General features: G+C 40.1%; 1 protein-coding gene across 1 annotated transcript; it reads right to left on the reverse strand.

Annotated features, from left to right (window-relative positions):
• Positions 1-595: 595 nt before the first annotated feature.
• Positions 596-5,918, reverse strand: HTR3C (5-hydroxytryptamine receptor 3C). Its single transcript, XM_046659584.1, has 9 exons — positions 5,852-5,918; positions 4,348-4,514; positions 3,859-3,903; positions 3,033-3,142; positions 2,597-2,766; positions 1,871-2,031; positions 1,309-1,513; positions 905-1,120; positions 596-798 (listed from the first exon to the last, which is right to left on the reverse strand). The coding sequence occupies exons 1-9, from the start codon at positions 5,916-5,918 to the stop codon at positions 596-598; spliced, it is 1,344 nt and encodes a 447-aa protein (XP_046515540.1).
• Positions 5,919-25,117: the final 19,199 nt, after the last annotated feature.

Here is a 25,117-nt window from a genome sequence, read left to right on the forward strand (position 1 = left end):
TGAGAATCTGCATTTCTTGGTTTTTTTTTTAAGGATTGGCCCTGAGCTAACGTCTGTTGCCAATCTTCCTTTTTTTTCTTCTCACCAAACCCCCCCAGTACATAGTTGTATATTCTAGTTGCAGGTCCTCCTGGTTCTGCTATGTGGGATGTTGCTTCAGCGTGGTTTGATGAGTGGTGCTCAGTCTGCACTGTTGAAACCCTGGGCCGCCCAAGCGGAGCACATGAAATTAACCACTGGGCCACAGGCCAGCCCCTGGCCTATTTTTAAAAAGAAGCTTAATCCCTTTCCTCTACACCAGTAACATAAGTCACTTTTTTGGTAAATAATTGTAATTGTTTATTATGAAAACTTCCTTTTCCAGTAAAATTCTATTTCTAACATAAACATATATATTCTGCATTCATTAAGTTTTGGAAATACAGTCTCACTTCTGAGCGAGTCAGCAGTTCTGTTTAAGTGCAGGAAGGGCTGGAGCAGGAGTCAGGGGCATAGTTGGAACTGTGTATGCAGATTGGAGCAGAGGAACAGGGTCTGGGATGGTCATTTGAAGCCAAAGAAACCTGAACATGGGGCGCCCCCGCAATGTTGATTCCTAGGTGTTCCAGAGGACGATGACTGTGATGACAGAGGATGCCAAAAAAAGGAGGTAGAGGCGGAAGAGGAAGGTGTCCATCCTGCAGCCGAACTCCATCCACAGGTCAGTTAGTTGGGCCCTTGTCAATTCTGAGCCCCCATTTCGCTTTGCCTCTCTGGGTCCCGGCTCCTTCCCTACCAACTCTCCCGGCTCCTTCAGGCCTGTGGAGAGGACAGAGACTCAGCTGTGAAGTGGGAAGGAGACAGGATTAGAGAACTGGGGCATTGGGGAAGTCAAGAGTGTGTGGACAGGCTTGACTTCTCTCACCAGGCAGGTGGGAGGGGGTGAGGCCCAGGCCCTTGTTTTCCTTCTGGGGTGCAGTGGGGTAGCATCTCCTTGAGCCGGTGCAGTATAGAAGCAGGGAATGGAGCCACCGAGGCATGGGTGGGGGCTGGGTGGTGGCCAGGTGCAGCAGGTGGGTGATGAAGATGGTCTCCAGCAGGCTGACCACCATCAGGGACAGACACAGTGCAAAGTAGACACCTGAGGGCAAAGAAAATTGTGAATAACCCAGGGCAGATTCATCTCTACACTTTTCTTAAGCTTCTTTCCCCAAATCCAGTCTTTCCTCAGAACCCCTTCCCTCCTCAAGTGGAGAGGCAGCCAGCTCTCCTGGTTCCCCTCCCTGTCCCCTGCTGCCTTTGCTTGGTGGGGAGTGGCAGGGGCCATACTGATGAGGGGGGTGCCACTGGCAGGGAGCAAGTCGCTCATCCTGAGCAGGAAGACGTTGTAGCCCAGCAGGAGGGTTATCTTGAATGGAGCACGATTCTCATTTTCTGCCGGCAGGTAGAAGCTGAGGGCGTCGATGGCTATCAGAAAGCTGCTGGGCACCAGAAGGTTTATGACGTAGAGGCTGGGCCTGCGCCTGATGGCCAACTAGTGGGGAGGAGAGAGCAGAGAGCCAGGTGAAGCTAGGGCTGAAGGGAGACTGAGGAATGGTTCCAGCCCCTTCTTTCCTTGGTGTCCTCACCCCAGCAAGGGGCATTTCTAGAACAGGATGAGAAGCAGCGTTCATGTGACTAAAGAGACTCTCCCATACCCATCAAAGAAAACCTAAGCCAGACCTGGCAGATTCAGAAAGGGGGGCTGCATTGGAGGGCTTGGGAGAGAGGCAGGCTGTGAGGGTTACGGTTCCCAGGGGCTTTCTGGTCTTGGGCAAGTAGTGAGAGGGACTTAGAAGAAAGGGAGGGAGATGTGGAGAATGGGTAGCCATGCCAGAATCTCTGGGCTTACAAAGAACGCGATCCGGTCAAAAAGTCTGGAGCCCACAAACGTCTTCAGGGTGGCCTTGCTGATACCCAGGAGCTCCCACTCCCCTTGCCTGAAAACAATGTCACGCGAGGTGTCCACTATCTCCCACACTTCCCTGTCCATGCCCAGTGACATGGTTTCCGCTGCAGAGGAGACAAACATTCATTCAACACACATCTTTTCAGCACCTGCTCTGTGCAGGGCTCTGAGTGATGAATTAGAAAACTGCTTCAGCTGCCTTTTTCAGATTGCCCTGCAACATGGCTTCCTCACTGCTCAATGGCCTTCTTTCGATTTTTCAGGAAGTATTGTCCTCTCTTAAGTTCAAGTGCCTCCCACCCCACCATCCACACATCTTCAACTAGCAAATACTCCACTGTCCTTTTTTTTTTTTAAAGATTTTATTTTTTCCTTTTTCTCCCCAAAGCCCCCCGGTACATAGTTGTATATTCTTCGTTGTGGGTTCTTCTAGTTGTGGCATGTGGGACGCTGCCTCAGCGTGGTCTGATGAGCAGTGCCATGTCCGCGCCCAGGATTCGAACTACGAAACACTGGGCCGCCTGCAGCGGAGCGCGCGAACTTAACCACTCGGCCACGGGGCCAGCCCCTCCACTGTCCTTTTTTATGCATTAAAATAAACCCCACTTTGCCTATGTGTGATTTTTGGCTGCCCCACTGGTTGATCCCACAACCTCCACTGCAACTCACCTGTGTAGATGAAAGAGCTAAAGGTGAGCGTGCAGTTCTGCTGGTCAAAGGGGAAGTAGAAGATGTCCAGGCTACAGACACTGGTGATCCGTGCTGGTTTGTTATACACGATGTCACCTTCGTGAGTCATATATGCAGAGAGGCCTTCTGGGATCTGATCCACATCCGTGCTAAGCGGCAGAATGGGAGGGAGGCAAATGCTCTGGGTTTCATGTCAGTTTAAGTTTCTCTCTTAAGGCGGGGCTTCCCAGTGTTGCTCATTATGGCCACTCTGTCGTCTTTTTCCCATTTCCAGGGGAGAAGTTAATGACCTGTGATTGTGCTCTTCTCTGAACGAGTTTTTAGTGGTCCCACTGAATGGGTTTGCCCTGCACTGCCCTGGCCTGCTCCTTGCAGAAGGGTCTTCCCTCCAGCTTTCCCCAGCCCTGATACCCACGATTCCACGATGAAGATGTCTGGGAGCCACAGATTCTCAGCTGTCACAGCGAATTTATTGATATTACCACATTCTTTTGGGTTCCAGCTGATGAATGGGTTATTCCAAATCTAGGGCACAGAGAGATGATTATGGCTGGAACCTGGAGCTAGTTTATGTCAACATCTCCTACCCTTTCATTCTCTTAAAAATATACACATAGGCATGTATTTTTTTCTAAATGTAGGGACTATAGGCATATGATAAAACTTCAACCATTTCAGAAAGGTATGATATAAATCACCATCTTCTCCCTCCTCAGTTCACTCCAACTCAGTCCACATCCCCAACACAGTCCTATTATTAACAGTTTCTTGTGTATCATTCAGAAAAAAGTTAATAGATATTCTAGCATTCTTTTAAATTTACACAGATAGAATCATACTGTGCACACTGATGCACAGGTTTTTTTTGAGCTCATCTCCTTTTAAACTCTGATTCCCCTTCTTACCCTAGTGACGTCTCCCTTTCTCTAGCTGACAAAGTCTTACTGACCTTTTCCTTCCCACTCAAGGGAAATCTTAAGCTGGGTGCTGGATACAGGTGGGAGCTGAAGCTTGCTTAGGGGCCTCCAACTGTACTGCCCTCCTTCTGTGTATTTTCCATCTATATCTTTCAAAGATGATTGGCAGCCCAGAAAGCTATTTGTCAACACTGCTGACCACATTCTGGTTGGATTTGTCTATTCCCTTGGGTACTGTCGATTTGAACAAATGTCATTTTTGCAAACAAAGCCAGAAAAAAAAGGGGAGGAGAAAAAGAAAAGAAGAAAGCTGAATTCACATACCATCTTTACCCACAGAAATGACGTCAGCAGCTGAAGTTGTACATTCTGACAACAAACAGGCAAAAAACATTCAGGATCATTAATGCCATGAATTCAAGTCCTAGCCTACCTCCTGCCTTTGTTTCCTAAGTGGTCCCTTGTGACAGCTCAGCTTTTCAATCACAAGTTCCAAAAGAAAGGTAGGTCAGAAAAATGCAGGTTGCATGGAAAAAATAGGGGAAAAAACAGCATGGGGGCCCATTGGGAATATATTTTTTGTAGAATATTCCCATACAGGCAGCACTCAAGGACAAAAGTTCTCTGCAGAAATGTTACTGCAACATTCCCCTTCATGTCTCTCTCCCCTACAGGATGAACACCTAGCTTGTGCAAAATCCATTCAGGGGACTCATTGCTTACCCCTGGACCAGTGCATTGTTGGTTGACAGGGTAAAGAGTCTTTGGTCCCTATAAGAAGCCTATGGAAAGAATGTAGGAGTCAGCACTCACCACTTCCAGGATGGCAGACAGGGTGAAGGAGATGTTGACATGAGTGGGGATGCTGTAGTTGATGAACGGACGGAAGTCCTTCTGGTCAAAGATAGCCTGGAGGACAGCAGGGTTCACCCCATACTGGTCAAAGCCTGAGCAATTGATGGTGAAAGCGTTTGCCCTTCCTATAGAGAACAGAGACCCTCTGAGATGGGAATAGGGCTTTTGTGTTTCCTAAGTGAGAGGAGTACCAGGGCTGGGGCCTGAGAGACTCTCTGCAGAGAAAGAAAATGTGGACATGGTTGAGGCATGTGAGCCCCTCCTTTCTGGGCCACGACTCCCTAGGGGGCCAAGCCTTTCCTCCCAGGGCTGGGGAGGATGGGCTGGGCTGGCTGGTAGGCAAATGGCGGAAGTGGATGTGAGCTGAGTCAGGGCTCAGACCATTCTTCCTGTGCTTTTCTCCCTCATAAAGCCTACCCAAATCTGTATGCAAACAGCCACTCTGGGGAGTCCCATTCGTTCCATACTCGCAACTCTGAAGTTTTGGCCATTATCTGACCACACTTTTTTCTTTCCAGCTCTATTATGAGTCTTCCTCATAGTCACTGAACAAAATTTCCCTAAAATTTTTTCTCTCAATTTTCCCTTTCTACATCCATGTTTTCCCGTTTCCAGAAAGGAAAAATTTGGAGAGAAGTAAATATAAGTGTGATGTAAAATACGTGGGAACTTAAGGAATGTTGTATTCAATGTGAATTTACTATCTTCTATGTGCTGTGATCTCTGCCCTTCTCAAATTCAGTGACTTCTAAGATCTGTGCCATTTTCCTTTAAGCCATTTTCCTCATCACCATCTTGAGAAGATCTCATTGATCATCTGCCATGGGGTTGGCGGAGCTATACAATGAAACGTAAAAGCCCTTCTGCCCACCTCAGCCACACCCCAACCCCAGATGACTCTGTGCTTATTCCTGTAACTATAAGCCAGCAAGTTTTTTCCCATAGCTCTTCCACTATCTCCCCATACCAGTAAACTCATAAGGTACATCTCCAAACTAGAGAGAAACAAAACCCAGGGGGGAGAAACCGTTGTCCTTCACCGCCACCCCCCCCCCCCCCCCCCCGCCCCACATCACCTCCTCTATGACAAGATCTTCCTAAGTGAAATGGGAAAGGAGTTATGTTATTGTCAATAGGACCTAAGCTACCCCGTTCATAGTTGCTACATCTTGGTGGAAAGGAAAAGTTGGACATTATAAAGGGGTGGAGTTGGAGAGGTCGTAAAATGGAAGGAAAGACAATTTGGTAGATACCTATGCAGGCAAATTAGAGAGGGGCTGTGTGTATTGATCAGTGAAATGGGTTTTTCTCTCCCCAAAGGAAGCCAAAACATAGATACTACAGAGAAAGGAAATGTTTAACCCAGCTACTTCAGATGCTCTCTGGTTCTGGAGAATGAGAAGGTTTCTGGATTTTGCCCAGAACAGCATTTTTATCTTTCCACGTTCTTGCCCCATCTTACCTTGAAGTAGAAGACTGACAGTGAGGCAGAGGAGGAATCCGCCTCTCAGAGGCCACCCCCCTTCCATCTTGCTCTTCTGGACTCTTCCCTGGGGAATCACCAGGAACCCCCAAACCCTTGAGCTTAAAGAAGCTCAGACCACACCTTGGTTCCTGGTTTTGAATACTGCTCATGACAGGTGACCGCTGACTGATGAGAAGCTGTGGCCAGAGAGGTCACAGCAGAGTGCCGTGCTGTGCCCCTGTCCAGGTATGCCTTCCCGGCTCCAGGCAGGGAGGAAGTTGGGCCGGGACTAGGGGAGAAGCAGCCTTGTCTAGGTACATGGTTTAAAATCTGAATTCCAAGTACGTTTCAGGGAAAATAGGAGACTTGGGAGATAGGGCAGGGGAGGGTGTTGATAAAGCCTCATCAGGTCCTTATGGAACTATCGTGCCTCAGAGAAAGAAAGAGCATGGACCACCAGGAAAGGGATGGTGGTGCTCTCTTGTAATTTTGTAAGGCAAAAACATGTAATTATTTTATTGCAGACCTAGAAATGTGTCCTTTCTCCAACTGTGGACTTTAGGGATTGTTGTCAATATTGAACTAAGAAGCTGGATTGAGGAGTAAGCTCCTTCTTCATGACATAAACCTAACAGGTCTCTGCTCCCATAGCTGGCACTGTAGCACACATCTGCATCCTCCCTTGTTTGCACTATTGCTATAGCCTCTTTGTAAGGCGTCCTCTATCTAGTTTCCCCCCATCTAATCCTTCATTTTGCCATTCTGCTAAAACGGAACTCTCCTGCTTACCCTTCCATATCTAATGTCTCTAAAGGCCTACAGCCCTGGGGCCCTCAGGGTGTGTGTGTGAGCAGAAAATAATTTGATGAGCCTTTTGAAAATACCTGGACTCATCCCCTACCTTCCCTATGGAGTTGTGTGTGTCTGTGTTTAAATTTACACACAGTGAGTGCGGTTCTATTCACACTCACTGTATTGAAAACCATTGGGCTGGACTATGTTACAATATAACAATCAGGATATTGACATTGATACAGTCAAGATATAGAGCAGCAATGCCAGGATCCCTCATGTCACCCTTTTATAGTGACAACAACCTCCCTCCCCACTCCCCACTGCCTGGCAACTATTAATCTGTTCTCCATTTCTATAATTTTGTCATTTCAAAAATGTTATATAAGTCAAATCATACAGTATGTAACCTTTTGGGAATGGCTTTTTTCACTCAACGTAATTTTCTGGAGATGCATCCAGATTGTTGCATGTATCAGTACTCATTCTTTTTTATTGCTGAGCAGTATTCCATGGTGTGGAGTACCACAGTTTGTTTAGTCACTTACTCATTGAAGGACATCTGAGTTGAAAGGGAAAACGCTTATTTCCTGTATTTTATTCACAACACTTCTGACACCAACTGTGTGTTTTTTTCCACACACCAAGCAATTCTGACACTGACTACCCAGAGTTAGCACAGATACAACAGGTTAAGGGCTCAGTCCCATAAGACTACCCCCGACTTCAGACACCATCCCGAGTCCAGACTTCCCATACTTCTGACCAACTGACCGTGAACCGAGGGTTCCCACAGCCAACCCCCTCCTCAGGTTCGATAATTTGCTATAATGGCTCACAGAACTCATGGAAACACTTGCTTATGTTTACCGGCTTATTATAAAGGATATAATAAAGGATACGGATGAACAGCCAGATGAAAATGTACACATGGCAAGATCTGGAAGATTCAGGAGCTTCTGTCCCTCCCCATGGAGTGCCACCCTCCCGGCACATGGATGTGTTTGCCAATTCAGCAGCTCTCCGAACCCACAGTTTACGGAGTTTTAAAGGAAGCTTCATCACATAGGCATGATTGATTATTAACTCATCCTCTTCAGAGGATGAGGATTGGGGCTGAAAGTGCCAACTTTCTAATCACGGCATGGTCCTTCTGGTGATCGGCCCCCACCCTGAAGCTATCCAGGAGTCTACCAAGAGTTGCCTCATTAGAACAAAAGATGCTCCTGTCATCCAGGAAATCCCAAGGGATGTAGCAGCTCTGTGTCAGGAACCAGAGTCAAAGACCAAATACTAGAACAAAAGATGCTCCTGACACCCCCATCACTCAGGAAATTACAGGGGTTTTAGAAATTCTGAGTCATGAACTGGGAGCAGAGACCAAATACACATTTTCTTTGCAGAGTTGTAAACAAAGTTGTTTACAATTTTTGTCTATTATGTATAAAGCTACTGCAAACATTTGTGTGCAGGTTTTTGTGTGAACATAAATCTTCTGGAATAAATATCTAGCAGTACAGTTGCTGGGTTGCATGGTATTTGCAGGGACAGTTTTTAAAGAAACTACAGAACTCTCCCAGAGTGGCTGTACCATTCTACATCCCCACCAGCAATGCACGAGTGATCCAGTTTCTCTGCATTTTTAAAGGTTTAGAACTTTGGATAAGCAAGGATTTCTTAAAGCAGGATCCCCAAATCATAAACATAAAGGAAAAGATTGATAAATTGAGCGACATTAAAAATTTTAAACTTTTGTTCATCAAAGGACACAAAATGTGAAAAGTCAAATCACAACCTGGGAAAATATCTTTGCAACACTTAAAACTAAAACAAAAAGTAAGAGAATAATAAATACAAAATTCATAACTGTTGTTAGCTACTTGGAGGAAAGGGAGATGGATATGTTGGGAAGGTTCTCACAGAAGACTCAGAGAGGCGGACGGCCCCATGGCCCAGTGGTTAAGTTCACGTGCTCTGCTTCGGAGGCCCGGGGTTTCGCCGCTTTGGATCCTGGCACTGCTCATCAGGCCACGCTGAGGCAGTGCCCCACATGCCACAACTAGAAGGACCCACAACTAAAATATACAACTATGTACCGGGGGTGCTTTGGGGAGAAAAAGGAAAAAATAAAATCTTTTTTTTAAAAAGGGAAGACTTCAAAGACAGTTGTTGTAGGTGGAGATGCAGACAGACTTTTACTTTTCACTCTACACCCCATATATAATGTTTACATTTTTTACTCATGGGCATATTTTAAAAACAGTTTTATTGAGGTACAATTGACATAAAATAAATGGTTTAAAGACTATGCTTTCACAAGTTTTAACATATATATACACCCATGAAACCATCACCACAATCAAGATAATGAACGTATTCATCATCCTCCATAATTTTCTGTGTCCCTTTGCCATCCCTCCGCGCGGCCCTTGTAATTCCTCCCCTTCTTCTGACCCCCAGGTAACCACTGATCCGTTACTATGAGTTACTTTTACATTTCCTAGAATTTTTATATCCTCTCTTCTTTCCTTATATAGTTATTTAAAGCTATACATTTCCTTTGAAACACTTATCCCCAGTAGTTTTCATATGTACTAGTTTCAGTTCTAGAGATTGTTTTAAATTCAATTTTTCTTTTCTTTTCTTTTTTTTTTTAAAGATTGGCACCTGGGCTAACAACTGTTGCCAATCTTTTTTTTTTTTTTCTGCTTTTTCTCCCCAAATCCCCCAAGTATACAGTTATATATTTTAGTTGTGGGTCCTTCTAGTTTTAGCATGTGGGACACCTCCGCAACGTGGCCTAATGAGTGGTGCCATGTCTGTGCCCAGGATCCAAACCGGCAAAACCCTGGGCCACCAAAGCGGAGCGCGGGAACTTAACCACTCGGCCAGGGACTGGCCCCCCCCTTTTTTTTAAGATAATTTTTTTTGTTTTTATTTATTTATTTATTTTTGAGGAAGATTAGCCCTGAGCTAATGTCCACCACCAGTCTCCTCTTTTTGTTGAGGAAAGTTGGCCCTGAGCTAAAATCCTTGCCCATCTTTCTCTACTTTATATGTGGGATGCCGCCACAGCATGGCTTGATAAGTGGTGCATAGGTCTGCACCCAGGATCCAAACTGTTGAACCCCAGGCCATGGAAGCAGAGTGCATGAACTTAACTGCTACGCCACTGGGCCAGCCCTGATTTTTCTCTTTGACTTGTTGAGTTATTTAGAAATATACTTTTTAGTCTACAAATGTGGAAGAGGGTAGGTTATTTTTTTTGTTATTGAGTCCTAGTTTAATTGTTTTGTGATTAAAGAGGCAGCATAAAAAAGTGGTTAAGAATATGCACTTTAAAGCTAGACTCCCTTGAATCCTAGGTCCACTATTTATAAGCTGTAAAATCTTGGGCTTAAATTACTTAAGTTACTTAACCTCTTTGCCTCAGTTTCTTCATCTATAGAATGGATGACAATAACAGCTGCTATCTCATAGGGTTATTAAGAGGATTAAATGGAATAATAATTATAAAATGCTTAGAACAATGCTGGTACCTAATCAGCACTGCATAAGTGTTTGTTAATGACAATAAAAATAAAATATCAGAGAACACAGTCTGATTGCTACTAAATTTTGAGACTTGCTTTATAGCCCATGCATACTTATTTTTCATATTCTATATGTGCTTGAAAGAATGCACATCTTTCGATCGTTGAGTGTAGAGTTTTGCATAGCCTCATTAAATCTAATTTAACTGTGTCAAGTCTATTTCTTTCCTAATGTGTTATTCACTGAAATATGTTGAAATTTCTCATTATAATGGTAGATCTGTCACTTTCTCTTTGTAATTCTTTCAATTTTTGCTTTATATATTTTGATGCTATTTTACTAGGTGCATTCAAGTTTACAATGTTTATATCCTCCAAGTGATTAAACATTTTATCATAACGTAGCAATCCTCTTTATCCTGAATAATTGTTTTGTCTTCTTTTTAGAGTTTTTAAAAGTATAATTTTCAGTAGAAATGTGACATACGTACAGAAGAGGGCTCAAATCGTTAGGGTACAGCCTGATGCATTTTCATACACACACCTGTATAGCCAGCCCTCAGAACAAGAAATAGAACTTGATAGGTACTGCAGGAGCTCCCTCCACCCTCTTCCCAGTTGAATAGCAGAAGGTTAAACAGAGTATGAGGCAGTCTTTATGATAGGTGGATGCCAGCCCTGCCTTTGAGCTCTTGGGTTACAGGAAAGACACCCTCCTTTCACGATATTGAGTAGAATATGTCACTGGCCTGTGGATCAAGGTCATACTTTTTTTAAGTCCCCATTTCAGATGGGGCACTTACAGACATAAAAGTATGTATTCCAGAGACGTGCCTTTTCAAAGTTCATTTCGGTCATGGGACTCATTGTAACAGAGGGTTTATTTTTTGACATTAACCTTTAAAGGGAGTTTTTCCAAGTAGCCAAACAAGCCCCAAGACTAATATATACGTAGTACTCATGGGTTCTCAAAGGTCAGTTAATTGGTAAACATTCCGTGACCCATACAGCAATAGGTGCCCTTTCCCCTGCTGTCCACAGAGCTTGAGTGAGCCAGCAGTGTGTTTACAGGTGTCGTAATCACTTTAAGGGGAGGGCAACTGATTTTGGTTTTCACTTCTGATTTCAGTTTCAATATTATTTATTATTGGAGTATAGCAAAAGTGGCTGTTTGAAAGTTTAGCCTGTTACATGCTAGTTTGAGTAAGTATTTTAGATGCTTCTGTGCAGTTGAATGAATGAGAAGGATCACCAATGACCTTGCCCAAGGGCTCTATTACCTGGCATCCTGCCAGCGCAGGCTCCTTGTGGGCGCACCAGGAACTGGCAGTGTCACATTTCCCTGTGAGAGCAATGAGGCGAGTTCTTCAAACATTGCTCTGCTCACTGGAGACACTGATTGGAGACTCTTTGATTCCAGCCATTTCACAGAGGGACATCACGTTTACCGAATCTAAAATATTTTTGCTGTGATTATTGGAATGCTATGAGATGCTTTTCCATCAACTTAAAATTTTTTAACTCAATTTTTTGCGTAGAGAATACAAACCCTTAATACAGAGTTCTAAAGATGCCAGCAGGGTGTATAGGGAAGTGTCACCATTTCCACCTCTGCCCTCAGTGTTAACCTCACTAGAGGTAGCCATTATTTTTAGTTTTATTGTTTTTATTCTATACTGTATACAATATAGGATAAATATATCCTTCCAAAGACAGCAAACTCTATTTAACATTCCTTTTTTTGTGAACAATAGTTCTACTGAGATAATCACATACCATACATTTCACCCTTCACACACTATTCTACATCTTGCTTTGGTTGTTTATCAACTTTTTATTATGAAAAGTGGTAAACATACAGGAAGGAGAGAATAGTTTGAAGAACATCCATATACCCATCAACCCAGACTCAACAGTTATCAAGACTTTGTCACACATGTTTTATCTAGCCCTGTTTTCTTCTTTCCTCTGCTCCTTTCTCCTCCCCTTCCTCCTTCTCTTTTGTGCTAAAACGTTAGAAAGCAAATCCCAGACACTATATCTGCCTTGTTTATTTTTGCTTTTTCTGAGGAAAACTTGCCCTGAGCTAACATCTGTGTCAACCTTCCTCTATTTTTTTTAGGTGGGATGCCACCACAGCGTGGCTTGATGGGTGGTGCTACGTCCACGCTGGGAGTTGAACCCAGGAACCCAGGGCTGCCTAAGGGGAGTGTGCGAACTTAACCACTATACCACTGGGCCAGCCTCATATCTGCCTTGTTTTTTCTTACTGATGATTTTGTCTGAGATTGACAAGCCATTCCAACTTTCTCCTGATTAGTATTTGCCTTAAATATCTTTTCCTAACATTTACCTTTAGCTTTTCTGTGTCCTTATGTTTTAGGTGTGTCTTTAAAATCCAACTTTACAAACGCTGACTAAATTGTTGAGTTTAATCCACTTACATTTATTTTGATTACTAATATATTTGGATTTATTTCTGCCATTTCATTTCACACTGTTTCTTTTTTTCCTCCTTGCTTGCCTTCTTTTGGATTTATTTAGGATTTTCTCTCTTTATTTCATTTTCCCTTTTTTACTGATTTGGAAATCATATACTCTATTTCTTTTATTTTGGTGGATACCCTTGACATTTTACCATTCAGACTGTGAAAGATTGTGACCCAGATGAGTAAGTGCCCAGAAGCCCAGGCCTATTCTCTTCCTACATTGCATCTTTCTTCTCAACATATACCAGTGGCCTTATGGGAGGTTCCCTGTCATCAGTTGAACAAGGAAGAAAGGTTTGGGTACAGTTTACACGTGGTTCTGTACAATATACTGACGCTACCCCAAAGTGTACAGCTATAGCACTACAGCCTCACTCCAAGATGGCGCCAAAGGACAGTGGTGAAGGGAAAAACTCCTGGGGGACAAAACTTTCAGCAATGTGCCTGGCTGTTCATTCTTCCTGGAAGGAGAGATGGCTGGAGGTATAAATTTATGTGATTATAATCCATGTGCAGGGGGTAATGGTTTAGTTGGGTGTTCAGGTAACTTGTAAAAAACAACTGGAATATTGGTAACAAGAAGATCTAGGGAAGAGATTTGTGAATAGACCTCTTCAATCGGGCACAGAATGTGAAGATATTTTTGTCTTGAGCAACCTCAGCAGAGGAAGATGTTAATAATCAAGTTGACAAGATGACCGAAGCTGTGAGAAAATGTCAGCCTCTTCCCTGAGCTACCCATGCCCCTGCTCAATGGACTCATGAACAACACGGCTGTGGTGAGAGAGATTTTGTGTGAGCTCCACAATGTAGACTTTCACACACTAAGGCCTATCTTGTTACAGTCACCGCTGAGTGCCCAACCTGCTAAGAAAAGAGACAAACACTGAGTTTCCAATATGGCACTGTTTCCCAGGGGGTGATCAGCTAGCTACATAGGGCAGTTTGGTTACACAGAACCAATTTCATCGTGAAAGGGGCAGAGTTTTGTTCTCACTGGAATAGATACTCGTGCTGAATGTGATTTCCCTCCCTGCAATCAATGCTTCTGCCAAAACTACTATTTGTGAACTTATAAAATGCCTTATTCCATCATGAATCCATACAGTCTTACCCTTGACCGAAGAACTCATTTTATAGCAAATGAAGTATGGCATTAGGCTCATGCTCATAGGATTCATTGGTTTTATCATATGCCCCATTAATCTGAACCAGCTAGCCTGATAGAACAATAGAATGGCCTTCTGAGGGGCTGGCTCAGTGGCGCAGTGGTTAAGTTCGCACATTCCCCTTCAGTGGCCCCGGGTTCACCGGTTCCGATCCAGGGTGCGGACATGGCACCACTTGGTAAGCCATGCTGTGGCAGCCATCCCACATATAAAGTAGAGGAAGATGGGCACGGATGTTAACTCAGGGCCAGTCTTCCTCACCAAAAAGAGGAGGATTGGCAGCAGATGTTAGCTCAGGGCTAATCTTCCTTAAAAAAAGAATGGCCTTTTGAAGACTTACCTATGATGGCAGCTGGGTGGCAACATCATGGGGGAGTGGGAGTAAAGTTTTCCAAGGTATGGTGTATGCTATAAGTTAGTGATCAATATATGGTGCCATTTACCCTATAGGCAGGATTCAAAGTCTAGGAATCAAGGGAGGGAAATAGGAAAGGTTCCTCTCACTATTATCCCTAGTAAGTCACTAACAAAATGTTTGCTTCCTATTCCTGAAATTTTGGGTTCTGCTGTTCCTGAAGTCTTAGTTCCCAATAGAGTAATGCTTCCACCAGTGGAGATAGCAATGGTTCCAATAAACTAGAAGTTGAGACTGCCACTTGACCTTGTCTTTGTTTTTCTGAATTTTCAATATGATATACATAGATATGGGTTTCTTTTCATTTATTCTAATTGATATCTGTAATGAGCTGACTTGTGTCTCCTCAAAATTCGTATGTTGAATCACTAACCCCCAGTATTTTAGAATGTGACCGTATTTGGAGATAGTGTCTTTAAAGAGGCAATTAGGTTAAAATGGATCTTTAGGATGGATCATAACCCAACATGACTGGTGTGCTTATAACAAGAGGAGAGATAACCTTATAACAAGAGGATGAGAGACACCAGTCATGTGCACAGACAGAGGGATGACCATTTGAGGGCACGGTGAGAAGGTGGCTATCTGAAAGCCAAAGAGAGAGGCCTCAGAAGAAATAAAACCTGTTGACACCTTGATCTTGGACTTCTAGCCTCTAGAATTATGAGAAAATAAATTTCTGTTGTTTAAGCCACCTAGTCTGTGGTATTTTGTTATGTAGCACTAGCAAAGTAATACAGCATTCAATCATTTCTAGAAAATTCTCAGCCATTATATCTTCAGTATTTCCTCTTCCTCATTCTCTCTTTTCTTCAGGAAACTACCATTAGACTCATATTCAGTCTTGTAATTCATACCTTTGAACTTCTTCTTAATATATTTTGCATCTCTTTGTGTCTCTCTGCCAATTTCTGTGTAAGTTTTTCACGTTTGTCTTCTAGGTTACCAATTCTCTTTTATCTGTGTCTAATTTGCTTTAACCCATTCATGGAGGTTTCTTAAAATTTCAATAATTATATTTTCCATTTTCAGAAATTATACTTGCTTCTGCTAATACACCTGGTTATTTTTATAGTCCTTTCTTCAATCTACAAAATCTTTGCCTACCACAGTGTTGCAATATGTTTTGCTATATTTTCTTCTAGAAGTTTTAGAGGTTCAACTTTTATGTTTATGCCTATGATAAATTTTAAGTAAATTTTGCGTAAGTTGTGAGATAAGGGTAGATATCTACATTCCACATAAATATCTAGTTGTTTCAGTACCATTTGTTAAAAGGATTACTCTTTCTCCGTTGAATTATTTTGGCCCCTTGTCAAAAATCAATTGACCATAAATGCATAGATCTATTTCTAGAGCCTCTATTCTGTTCCATTGATCTACATCTGTACTTACATTGTCTCACTTACTGCATCTTTACAGTAAGACAAAATCAAATTGTGTAATTCCTCCACCTTTGTTCTTCTTTTAAAAAAATTATTATGCATTTGCAATTCTATATATATTTTAGCATCAGCTTGTCAACTTTTACAAGAACAAATGAAAACTCCTGTGCTTTCTTGTGAATTAAGCAATGCTTTTCAAGAAATTAATAACCTAAAAATTTAGAGGAGGAAACAGATGGTGACATAAGAGTCTCCTAAACGTCCCTCCTCCCACAGACACACAGAGAAATTCCCTCTGAGAGAAATCCAGAAACTAGCTGAGTGACTCCTACACATCAGCCAAATGAGAGAATATCCACATCAAAATGGGTAGAGAAGATGGAGACACTTTCGCCATAAACACCACCTGTGGTACAGCACCATGTAATTTGGAGGAAACCCTCAATTTTCAGCTTCTACCTGAGGAGTGAAGTGTTTGGACTGCACATCGGAATGCACAGCATTCCAACTTTTAAGGCTCCCACCCAAGGGTTGGGTGCCCAAAACACCTATCTCTGAAAGCCAATAGGGCTTGCATCCACAAGCAGATTTTTCAGCAGAGACTTTTCAGGCCAGAAAAAAGTGGGATGATATATTCAAAGTGCTGAAAGAAAAAACCCTGCAAACTAAGAATGCTCTTCCCAACAAAGCTGTCCTTCAGAACTGAAGAAGAGATGAAGAATTTTCCAGACAAACAAAAGCGTAGGAGTTCCACCCCACTAGACCAGCCTTACAAGAGATGCTAAAGGGAGTTCTCCAAGCTGAAATGAAAGGTTGCTAATTAGTAACGTGAAAACTCATAAAAGTATGAAACTCACTGATAAAGGTAAATACATAGTTAAATTCAGGATATTGTAATATTGTAATAGTGGTGGATAAATTACTCATAACTCTAGTATAAATACTTAAAGACAAAAGTTTTAAAACTATCTGTAACCACAATAATTTGTTAATGGATATACAATAAGAGAAGATGTAAATAGTGACATTGAAAACATAAAATGTGGAGGAGGGTGTATAAAAATGTAGAGCTTTTGTATGCACTTGAAGTTAAAATTTTATCAGCTTAAAATAGACTGTTATAACTCTGAGATGTTTTATGTAAGCCTCATGGTAACCACAAAGCAAAAACCTATAGTAGACACAAAAAATAAAGAGAAGGGAATCAAATCATATCACTATAAAAAAAAATCATCAAATCACAAAGGAAGAGGTCAAGAGAGGAAGAAAAGAACAAAGGAATTAGAAAACACCCAGAAATAATTAACAAAATGGTAAGTCCATACCTATCAATAATTACTTTAGATGTAAATAGAATCAATTCTCCAATCAAAAGATATAGAATAGTTGAATGAATAAAAAACAAGACCCAACTGTATGTTACCTACAAGAGATTCACTTTAGCTTTAAGGACACAGGCAGAAAGTAAAGTGATAGAAAAAGATATTCCATGTAAATGGAAACCAAAAGAAAGCAGAGGTAGCTATACTTATATCAGACAAAATAGACTTTATGGCAAACACTGTAACAAGAGACAAAGAAGGTCATTATATAATGATAAGGAATCAATTCATCAAAAGAATATAACAATTGTAAATATTTATGCACCCAACATCGGAGCACCTAAATATACAAAGCAAATATTAACATCTGAAGAGAGACATAGAAAGAATACAGTAATAGTAGGGAACTTCAATATCCTACTTTCAACAATAGCTAGATCACCCAGACAGAAAATCAATAAGAAAACTTTGGACTTAAACTACACGTTAGACCAGGTGGACCTAACAGATATATACAGAAAATTCCATCCAACAGCAACAGAATACACATTCTTCTCAAGTGCACATAGAAAATTCTCCAAGATAGATCCTATGTTAGGCCACAAAACAAGTCTTAATAAGTTTAAGAAGATTGACATCATATCAAGCATCTTTTCCAACCACAATGGAATGAAACTAGAAACTAGAAAGCAGTTACAAAAAGAAAACTGGAAAATTCACAAATATGTGGATATTAAATAACACTCTCCTGAACAACCAATGGTAAAAGAAGAAATTGAAAGAGAAATAAAAAAATATTTTGAGATAAATGAAAATGAAAACACAATATACCAAAACTTATGGGATGCAGCAAAAGCAGTTCCAAGAGGGAAGTTTATAGTGATAAGCCACCTACATTAAGAAAAAAGATCTCAAATAAACAACCTAACTTTACACCTCAAGGAACTAGAAAAAGAACTAGAAAAAATAGACTAATTCTGAAGTTAGTAGAAGGAAGGAAATAAGAAAGATCAGAGCAGAAATAAATGAAATAGAGACTAAAAAGATGACAGAAAAGACCAATGAAACGAAGAGCTGTTTTTTTGAAAAGATAAACAAAACTAACAAATCTTTAGCTACACTAAGAAAAAAAAGAGAGAAGATTCAAATAAATAAAATCAGAAATGAAAGAGGAGACATTACAACTGGTAACAGAAATACTACAAATAATAAGAAACAGCTATGAACAACTATATGCCAACAAATTAGATAACCTAGAATAAATGGATAAATTCCTAGAAACATACAACCTACAAAGACTGAATCACGAAGAAACAGAAAATCTGAACAGACCAATTTCTAGTAAGAAGATGAACTCAGTAATCAAAAACTTGCCAACAAGATGTTACTCAAAGAGAAAAAACCTCCAGTTATAGGATTAATAAATTTGGGGATCTAATGTACAGCATGGTGATTATAGCTAATAATTCTGTATCATATACTTGAATGTTGCTAAGAGAGTAGATCTCAAAAGTTCTCACCACAAAAAAGAAAAGGTACCCATGGGATGGGATGGAAGTGGTAGCTAATACTATGGTGATAACCATTTTGCAATTTATAAATGTATCAGATCAACACATTGTATACCTGAAACTTACACTTCTAAACTCATTTACAAGGCCAGCATTAGCCTGATACCAAAGCCAGACAAGGACACTATAAGAAAATAAAATTACAAGCCAATATCCCTGATGAACATAGAAGGAAAAATCCTCAACAATATATTAGCAAACCAAATTCAACAGAACATTAAAAGGATCACACACCGTGATCAAGTGGGATTTATTCCTGGGATGCAAGAATGGTTTGACGTAGGCAAATCAATAAAAGTGACACATCACCTTAACAAAATTAAGAATAAAAATCAGATGATCATCTCAATAGATACAGAGGAAGCATTTGACAAAATTCAACATCCTTTCATGATAGAAATTCTCAACAAACTGGGTATGGAAGTAACATACCTCAACATAATAAAGGTGGTATATGACAAGCCCACAGCTAACAGCATGCTTAATGATGAAAAGTTGAAAGCTTTTCCTCTAAGATCAGGAACAAGACAAGGCTCCCCACTCTCACCACTCCTACTCAGCTTAGTACTGAAAGTCCTCGCCACAGCAAGGAAAAAAAATAAAAGACATCAGAATTGGAAAGGAAGGAGTAAGATTGTCTCTATTTGCAGATGACATGATTTTCTATGTAGAAAATCCTAAAAACTCCACCAAGAAACTATTAGATCTAATCAACAAATTCAATAAAGTTGGAGGATACAAAATTAACATACAAAAGTTAATAGCATTTCTGTACATTAACAACAAATGAAATGAAAAAGAAATAAAGAAAATGATCCCATTTACAATAGCATCAAAAATAATAAAATATTAGGCATACATTTAGCCAGGAAGGTGAAAGATCTTTACACTGAAAACTTCAAGACATTTGACGAAAGAAATTGAAGAAGATGCAAATAAATGGAAAGATATCCTATACTCTTGGATTGCAAGAATTAATATTGTCAAACTCTCCATATTACTGAAAGCCATCTATAGATTCAATGCAATCCCTATCAAGATTCCAATGGCATTTTTTACAAAAATAGATTTCATAATTTTTTATTCCATTTTACTTATTTTGCTTGTCTCATTTCTGGTTTTGTAACAGCATTTTTAGCTTAGCATATTTAACTGACTGTTTCATTGCCCATATACAATATTTCAGCTGCCTTATGGGCTATACAGACATAAAAATATGCTAACTTGGCTGGTGAGAGCTGTTTAAAATATGTTGCTATAGAAAGTATATTCTGAATCCTAAACCAATGATTTTATAGATTAACATTTGGAATATAGATCATCTGTCAGTTGGTAATCATCTAAATGTAGTAATTAATATTGTAAAAGTTAAAAACTGGCAGTTTTTCAGTGTCACATTTTTGGTCTTTGAATGTCTGTATTTATTTGCTTATTCATTCTCTTCCTTGTTACAAAAAAGATTTAAGATATTTTACCCAAATGCATAGAACTGAGAGTATAAAGAGAGATAAGCAAGTAAATTAATTTCTCTAGTTTAATGCATGATTGAATGTATAACATTTGCCAGTGTTCTTTTTCTTTTCAATGTGCTTGAGGAAGCTTACTGCAGTCTATCCAGAATGGGTTTTTTTGGTTTATAACATCACATAAATTTCAGGTGTACATCATTATATTTCGACTTCTGTATAGATTACATCATGTTCACCACCAAAATTCTAGTTGCCATCCATCACTGTACACAGGTGCCCGTTTACCCCTTTTGCCCTCCCTCACTGGTGACCACCAATATTCTTTTAATACCAATTAGTAATTTTAATCTAATGTAAGCTCGAGTCAGTTAGCTCCATAAATAAGACTACAATTACTAATCTAAAAATAACTAAGTGAAAACCTATACAACAATAAAGATGAACAAACTGTTGCTATTCACACAGCATGGATAATCTCACAAACATAGTATTGAGGAAAAGAAGCCAGACATAAAATAATACGTACTGTAATTTCATTGATATAAAATTCATGAACAGGCAAAACTAATCTAGAAGTTAGATTAGTGATTACCCTTGGAGAGAGTGAATGGGAGTAATGATTGGGAGGGACCTCAAAGAGGGTTTTCTCAAGAGTTGGTCTATTTCTTTACCTGGGTGGTGATTATACAGGTGTGGTCAATTTTAATAATTCGTTGAGTGGTACACATGTGATTTGTACACTTTTCTGTATGTATGTTATATTCCAATAAAAAGTTTAATTTAAAAAATTAAGTGAAGGAATATAAACTTTTTTTTTATTGTGTAAGGTTTAGGCATACCAGCTGTGTGTTGCACTCAATATATTAAAAGGCTGAGTTAGTAATTTAAGATATTGCTTAAGAATTATTGAATATTGAAATAAGAAATGGGGTGTCTATTTCATGTCTAGTGAAGATCATATTAGAACAGGGTGAAGCAGGTCACTGAGGAGTAAGCAAGACCTTGGCACAGGAAATGTTGGCTTTGGGTAACTTGGCAGAATTATTGAATTATCCTGAAGGGAAGAATCTTGAAGAATGACATTTCCTAATTGCATTTATCTTCTACCTGTTAAATTATGCCTTTATAAGTCCTCGTGCTTGCTTAGTAAGGAGCTCCAAACCTTTCTGGTGGTTCCTTGAGACAGGTAGCCACACATGCTGTGGAACATCCTCATGGTGTATTTGAAAAATGCTGCTTATTTTGTATAGATTCCGACAACATGCTATATATGTGGAATAATTAATATCAGGAGTATCAATTCTGAATTATTAAGGATGATGATATAGACTAATTGTTCTAAATGCCAGAGATGGATGGGAGCCTTTCAAAAGAACTGGTAAAAAGATAAAGGAGAAATAATAGTGAAAGATGTTAGTATAGGAAAGATACAAGGGAAAATACAAGAGGAGTTACAGAGGAAGATGAGAGAAAATGGTGCTGAAAGAACAGAGAGATGAGCTTGCTTTTCAGAGAGATGAAAGAAGAGAGGGGATGTGTATGAAATATGGTACTGTCTGTAGATATTCTGGATTTCCAGGAAGTAGAAGGAATCAAAGACAGTGATGAGACAAAACATACAATGAGAATGGTCAGATATATGGGGTGCCAAAAGAATAAGTAGGGATAAATTCTTCTCAGAATTGTTTAAAGAATAAGAAAATAAACAATGAGGTGTTAGAAGATTGTGAGGATACTCTTGGATACTGCTAATGAAGGGAGAGAGTGGGAAGCTGGTAGAAATGATGACCCAAGAAGTTAGAAACATAATCAAGCATTTGAGGAGAGTGGTATATCCAGGGCCAATGGTCTGGGTTTTACAAGGAGTTCATAAATTTCCAATGCACGCTCTTAACAGAGGTTTACAATAGGAAATGGAGGAAAAGGAAATAAAGTTATCACAAGGGCTACTTCATATATATATATAACATATATTCATATTCATATATATTATATGTAATAATATTTATTATATATACTATATATAATATAATAATATTATATATACTATATATTTATATATTTTTAATATATAATTTATATAATTATATATTATAATATATAATAAATATTATATAATTTATATATTATAATATATATGTATTTTTTTTAATGGGAGAATGATATCGGAAACCAGAAGCACTCCTTCCCAAATTGTGAAATACCCCTCGCATTCCTGCTTACATGTCTAGGCTAGTACTAGTTTAAAATGTTTTGCTTCACTGTCAGATTGTGTTTTAGACCACAAGCCTCACCTCAACTCTAACATACAATCAGGACGTTCTTTTGCAAAGGACATCAATATGTATATAGATCACCATATCAATATATATCTACCTATAAATATCAATATAGATATAGATATAGATTGATGATATATATACATGTCAATATCAAATATAATAGTTTTGGCACAGAAAACCTAAATTCACATACACATGAGGTAGGAAAAAATTACAAGATGACAGACATCGAGAGAAGTATCAATGTGGAGATGGGGAAGGAAAAAAGATGATGCAAAGCTGATCTTAAGAAATTTGAAATTCCTCAAAGGTACAGTAAACACTCTTCATTTTAAGTTATTGGCAAAAGTAAAGGACGAGTTTCTCAGTGATAAATATGTTTCAAGTAATGGAAAGAAGGAAACACAAGAGAATCTGCAAGCAGAAATGCCTTCACCAGTGTATAAGTTACGTTTCTAAGAACCCAAAGATACTTAAGTTGACACGTAAAAATGGGCTGCTAATTTTCCACATTAGATATGGAAAAATAAAATAAAAATAAATACCAGTATGGGATAAAGGGATTACACCTAGAGCTGGTAAAATACTGACTCTTGGTCAACTGGCATTCGTTCATACGTTTAATCATTCGACAAGCCTGTATTAAGCTCCTGTGATGCGTCAGGCGTGGTACCATAGACTGAGCTGTAAAATGGATGAGACTTTGCACCTGCCCTTGAGAAAAGCACACTCTCTTAAGGGAGGCAGAAATGTAAATAAATCCGTAAAATGTATTCACTGAATTGAAATATAATCCAGAAATTTGCCTTTGGTATTCTTTTCACTCTCCTTTCAGTCTCTGTCCTTCCCCAGGGCCTTGGTCCACCTCGCTATTCGAGTCCACGAGGATGAAGTCTGCTGATGAAGGCTGCAGTACTGTTAATAGGGAACTCTGTTTTAAAATAGGGTGTATTTGATAGTAAAAATAATACATGCTCATTGAAAACAATTAAGAAAATACAGACAAGGATATAAAAGAAAATAGCAATCGCTCATAACCCCATTATCCAGGACAAAGTTTGCTCATGTTTCGGTGTCTAGCCAACTATATCTTTTTTTCCTGCATTTCTATTTAGCACTCTTTTTTTTTTTTTTTACAGAAATTATGTATACATACCGTTTTGTAACTTGTTTTCTCCACTTTATATGCCACGGACCTGTTTCCATGGTATTAACATACATCTATCTACATTCGTACTTTAAACAGCTGCATAGCATGCTGTTGTTCGGTTGTGTGATCACTTTTTCACTTGAACCCTTTAACTGAGATCCTTAACGGCTCTTCCCAGCCCTCCTTGAACCATATGTATTCAGAAGGCCCTCTCTATTTGATTCTGTGAAATCAGAGGAACCTGTCAGAATAAAAAAAGTGACACAATGTATTATTTATTTCAAAGAGCAATTTCAGGAAGGAGAGAGGTAAAGGAAAGTGAAATGGAAACGGTTGATGAGAGGAACATTTTGCGACTGTAAATATTTTATAGTAATTTCTTGCAAATGAGACTTGATCTTTTCATTCTTTTAAACTTCGAAAGCGACTGAAAGACAACATCAAATCAGATTCCACCTGTTTAGGGTGAAGTATCAAGCTTCTGCAGAGGACTCGCCACTCTAGTGTTTGTGGACCTATCATAAATGTACTGAGGAGCCAGTGCTTCCTGAGAAGTCGTTTATTGGGACAATCAATCAAAGAGAGACTCGACTGACTCTGACCTCTGCTGATGAAGGAGTCAGAAGTTAGGTGTGGCTAAGGAAAACTGAAAGTGCGCAGGAATGAGGAACATGGCATATGAGAAGTCAGGAAATTGTCTAGGGCTGTTCTGAACCTGATTGGTGGGGCTGTGTTAGAATTTTGGGAGTATAGAAGGGAACAAGATATCACTGGGGGTAAGTGGCCAAGATTAGGAAAGGGGCCAGATGTGGCTGACTCTAAGACCAGGAGAAACTCCAAGCTGTGGTTTACAGGGAGAGGTGGTCATGGATGCCTAGGTGTTCCAGAGGATGATGACTGTGACAACGGAGGCGGCCATGAAGAGCAGATAGAGGCAGAAGAGCAGGGTGTCCATCGTGTAGCCGAACTGCACCCACAGTCTGACCAAAGGTTGCCCTTCATCACTATCATCAGGGTCAGACATAGGACACAGTAGACATCTGAGGGCAAAACAAATTGTAAATAGCCCAGGGCAGATCCATCTCTAGACTTTTCTTAAGCTTCTTTCCCCAAATCCAATCTTTTCTCAGAACCCCTTCCCTGCTTAAGTAGAGAGGCAGCCAATTCTCTTGGTCCCACCCCCTCTGCCTTTGCTTCCTGGGGAAGGGGGAGAGGCCATACTGAGGACAGGGGTACCACTGGCAGGGATTAAGTCATTTATTGTGAGCAGGAAGATGTTGTAGCCCAGCAGAGCTATCTTGAATAGGGCATGTTTCTTGTTTTCTGCCGTCAGGTAGAAGCTAAGGGCGTTGATGGTTATCAGAAAGCTACTGGGAATCAGAAGATTTATGACATAGGGGCTGGGCCTGCACCTGATGGCTGCGTGATGGGAAGGAGAGAGTGTAGAGAATATGCCAAATAAACTGAAGCCAGAGGGCTCACTTTGTATACAGTAGTCGCCTCTTATCTGCAAGGGATACATTCCAAGACCTCCAGTGGGTGCCTGAAACCGTGAATAGTACTCAACCCTATATACACCATGTTTTTCCTATACGTACACACCCACAATAAAGTTTAATTTATAAATTAGGCACAGTAAGACATTAACAACCATAACTAATAATGAAGTAGAACAATTATAAGAAA

This window comes from Equus quagga, chromosome 4 (assembly GCF_021613505.1).
Source record: "Equus quagga isolate Etosha38 chromosome 4, UCLA_HA_Equagga_1.0, whole genome shotgun sequence".
Classification (NCBI taxonomy): domain Eukaryota; kingdom Metazoa; phylum Chordata; class Mammalia; order Perissodactyla; family Equidae; genus Equus; species Equus quagga.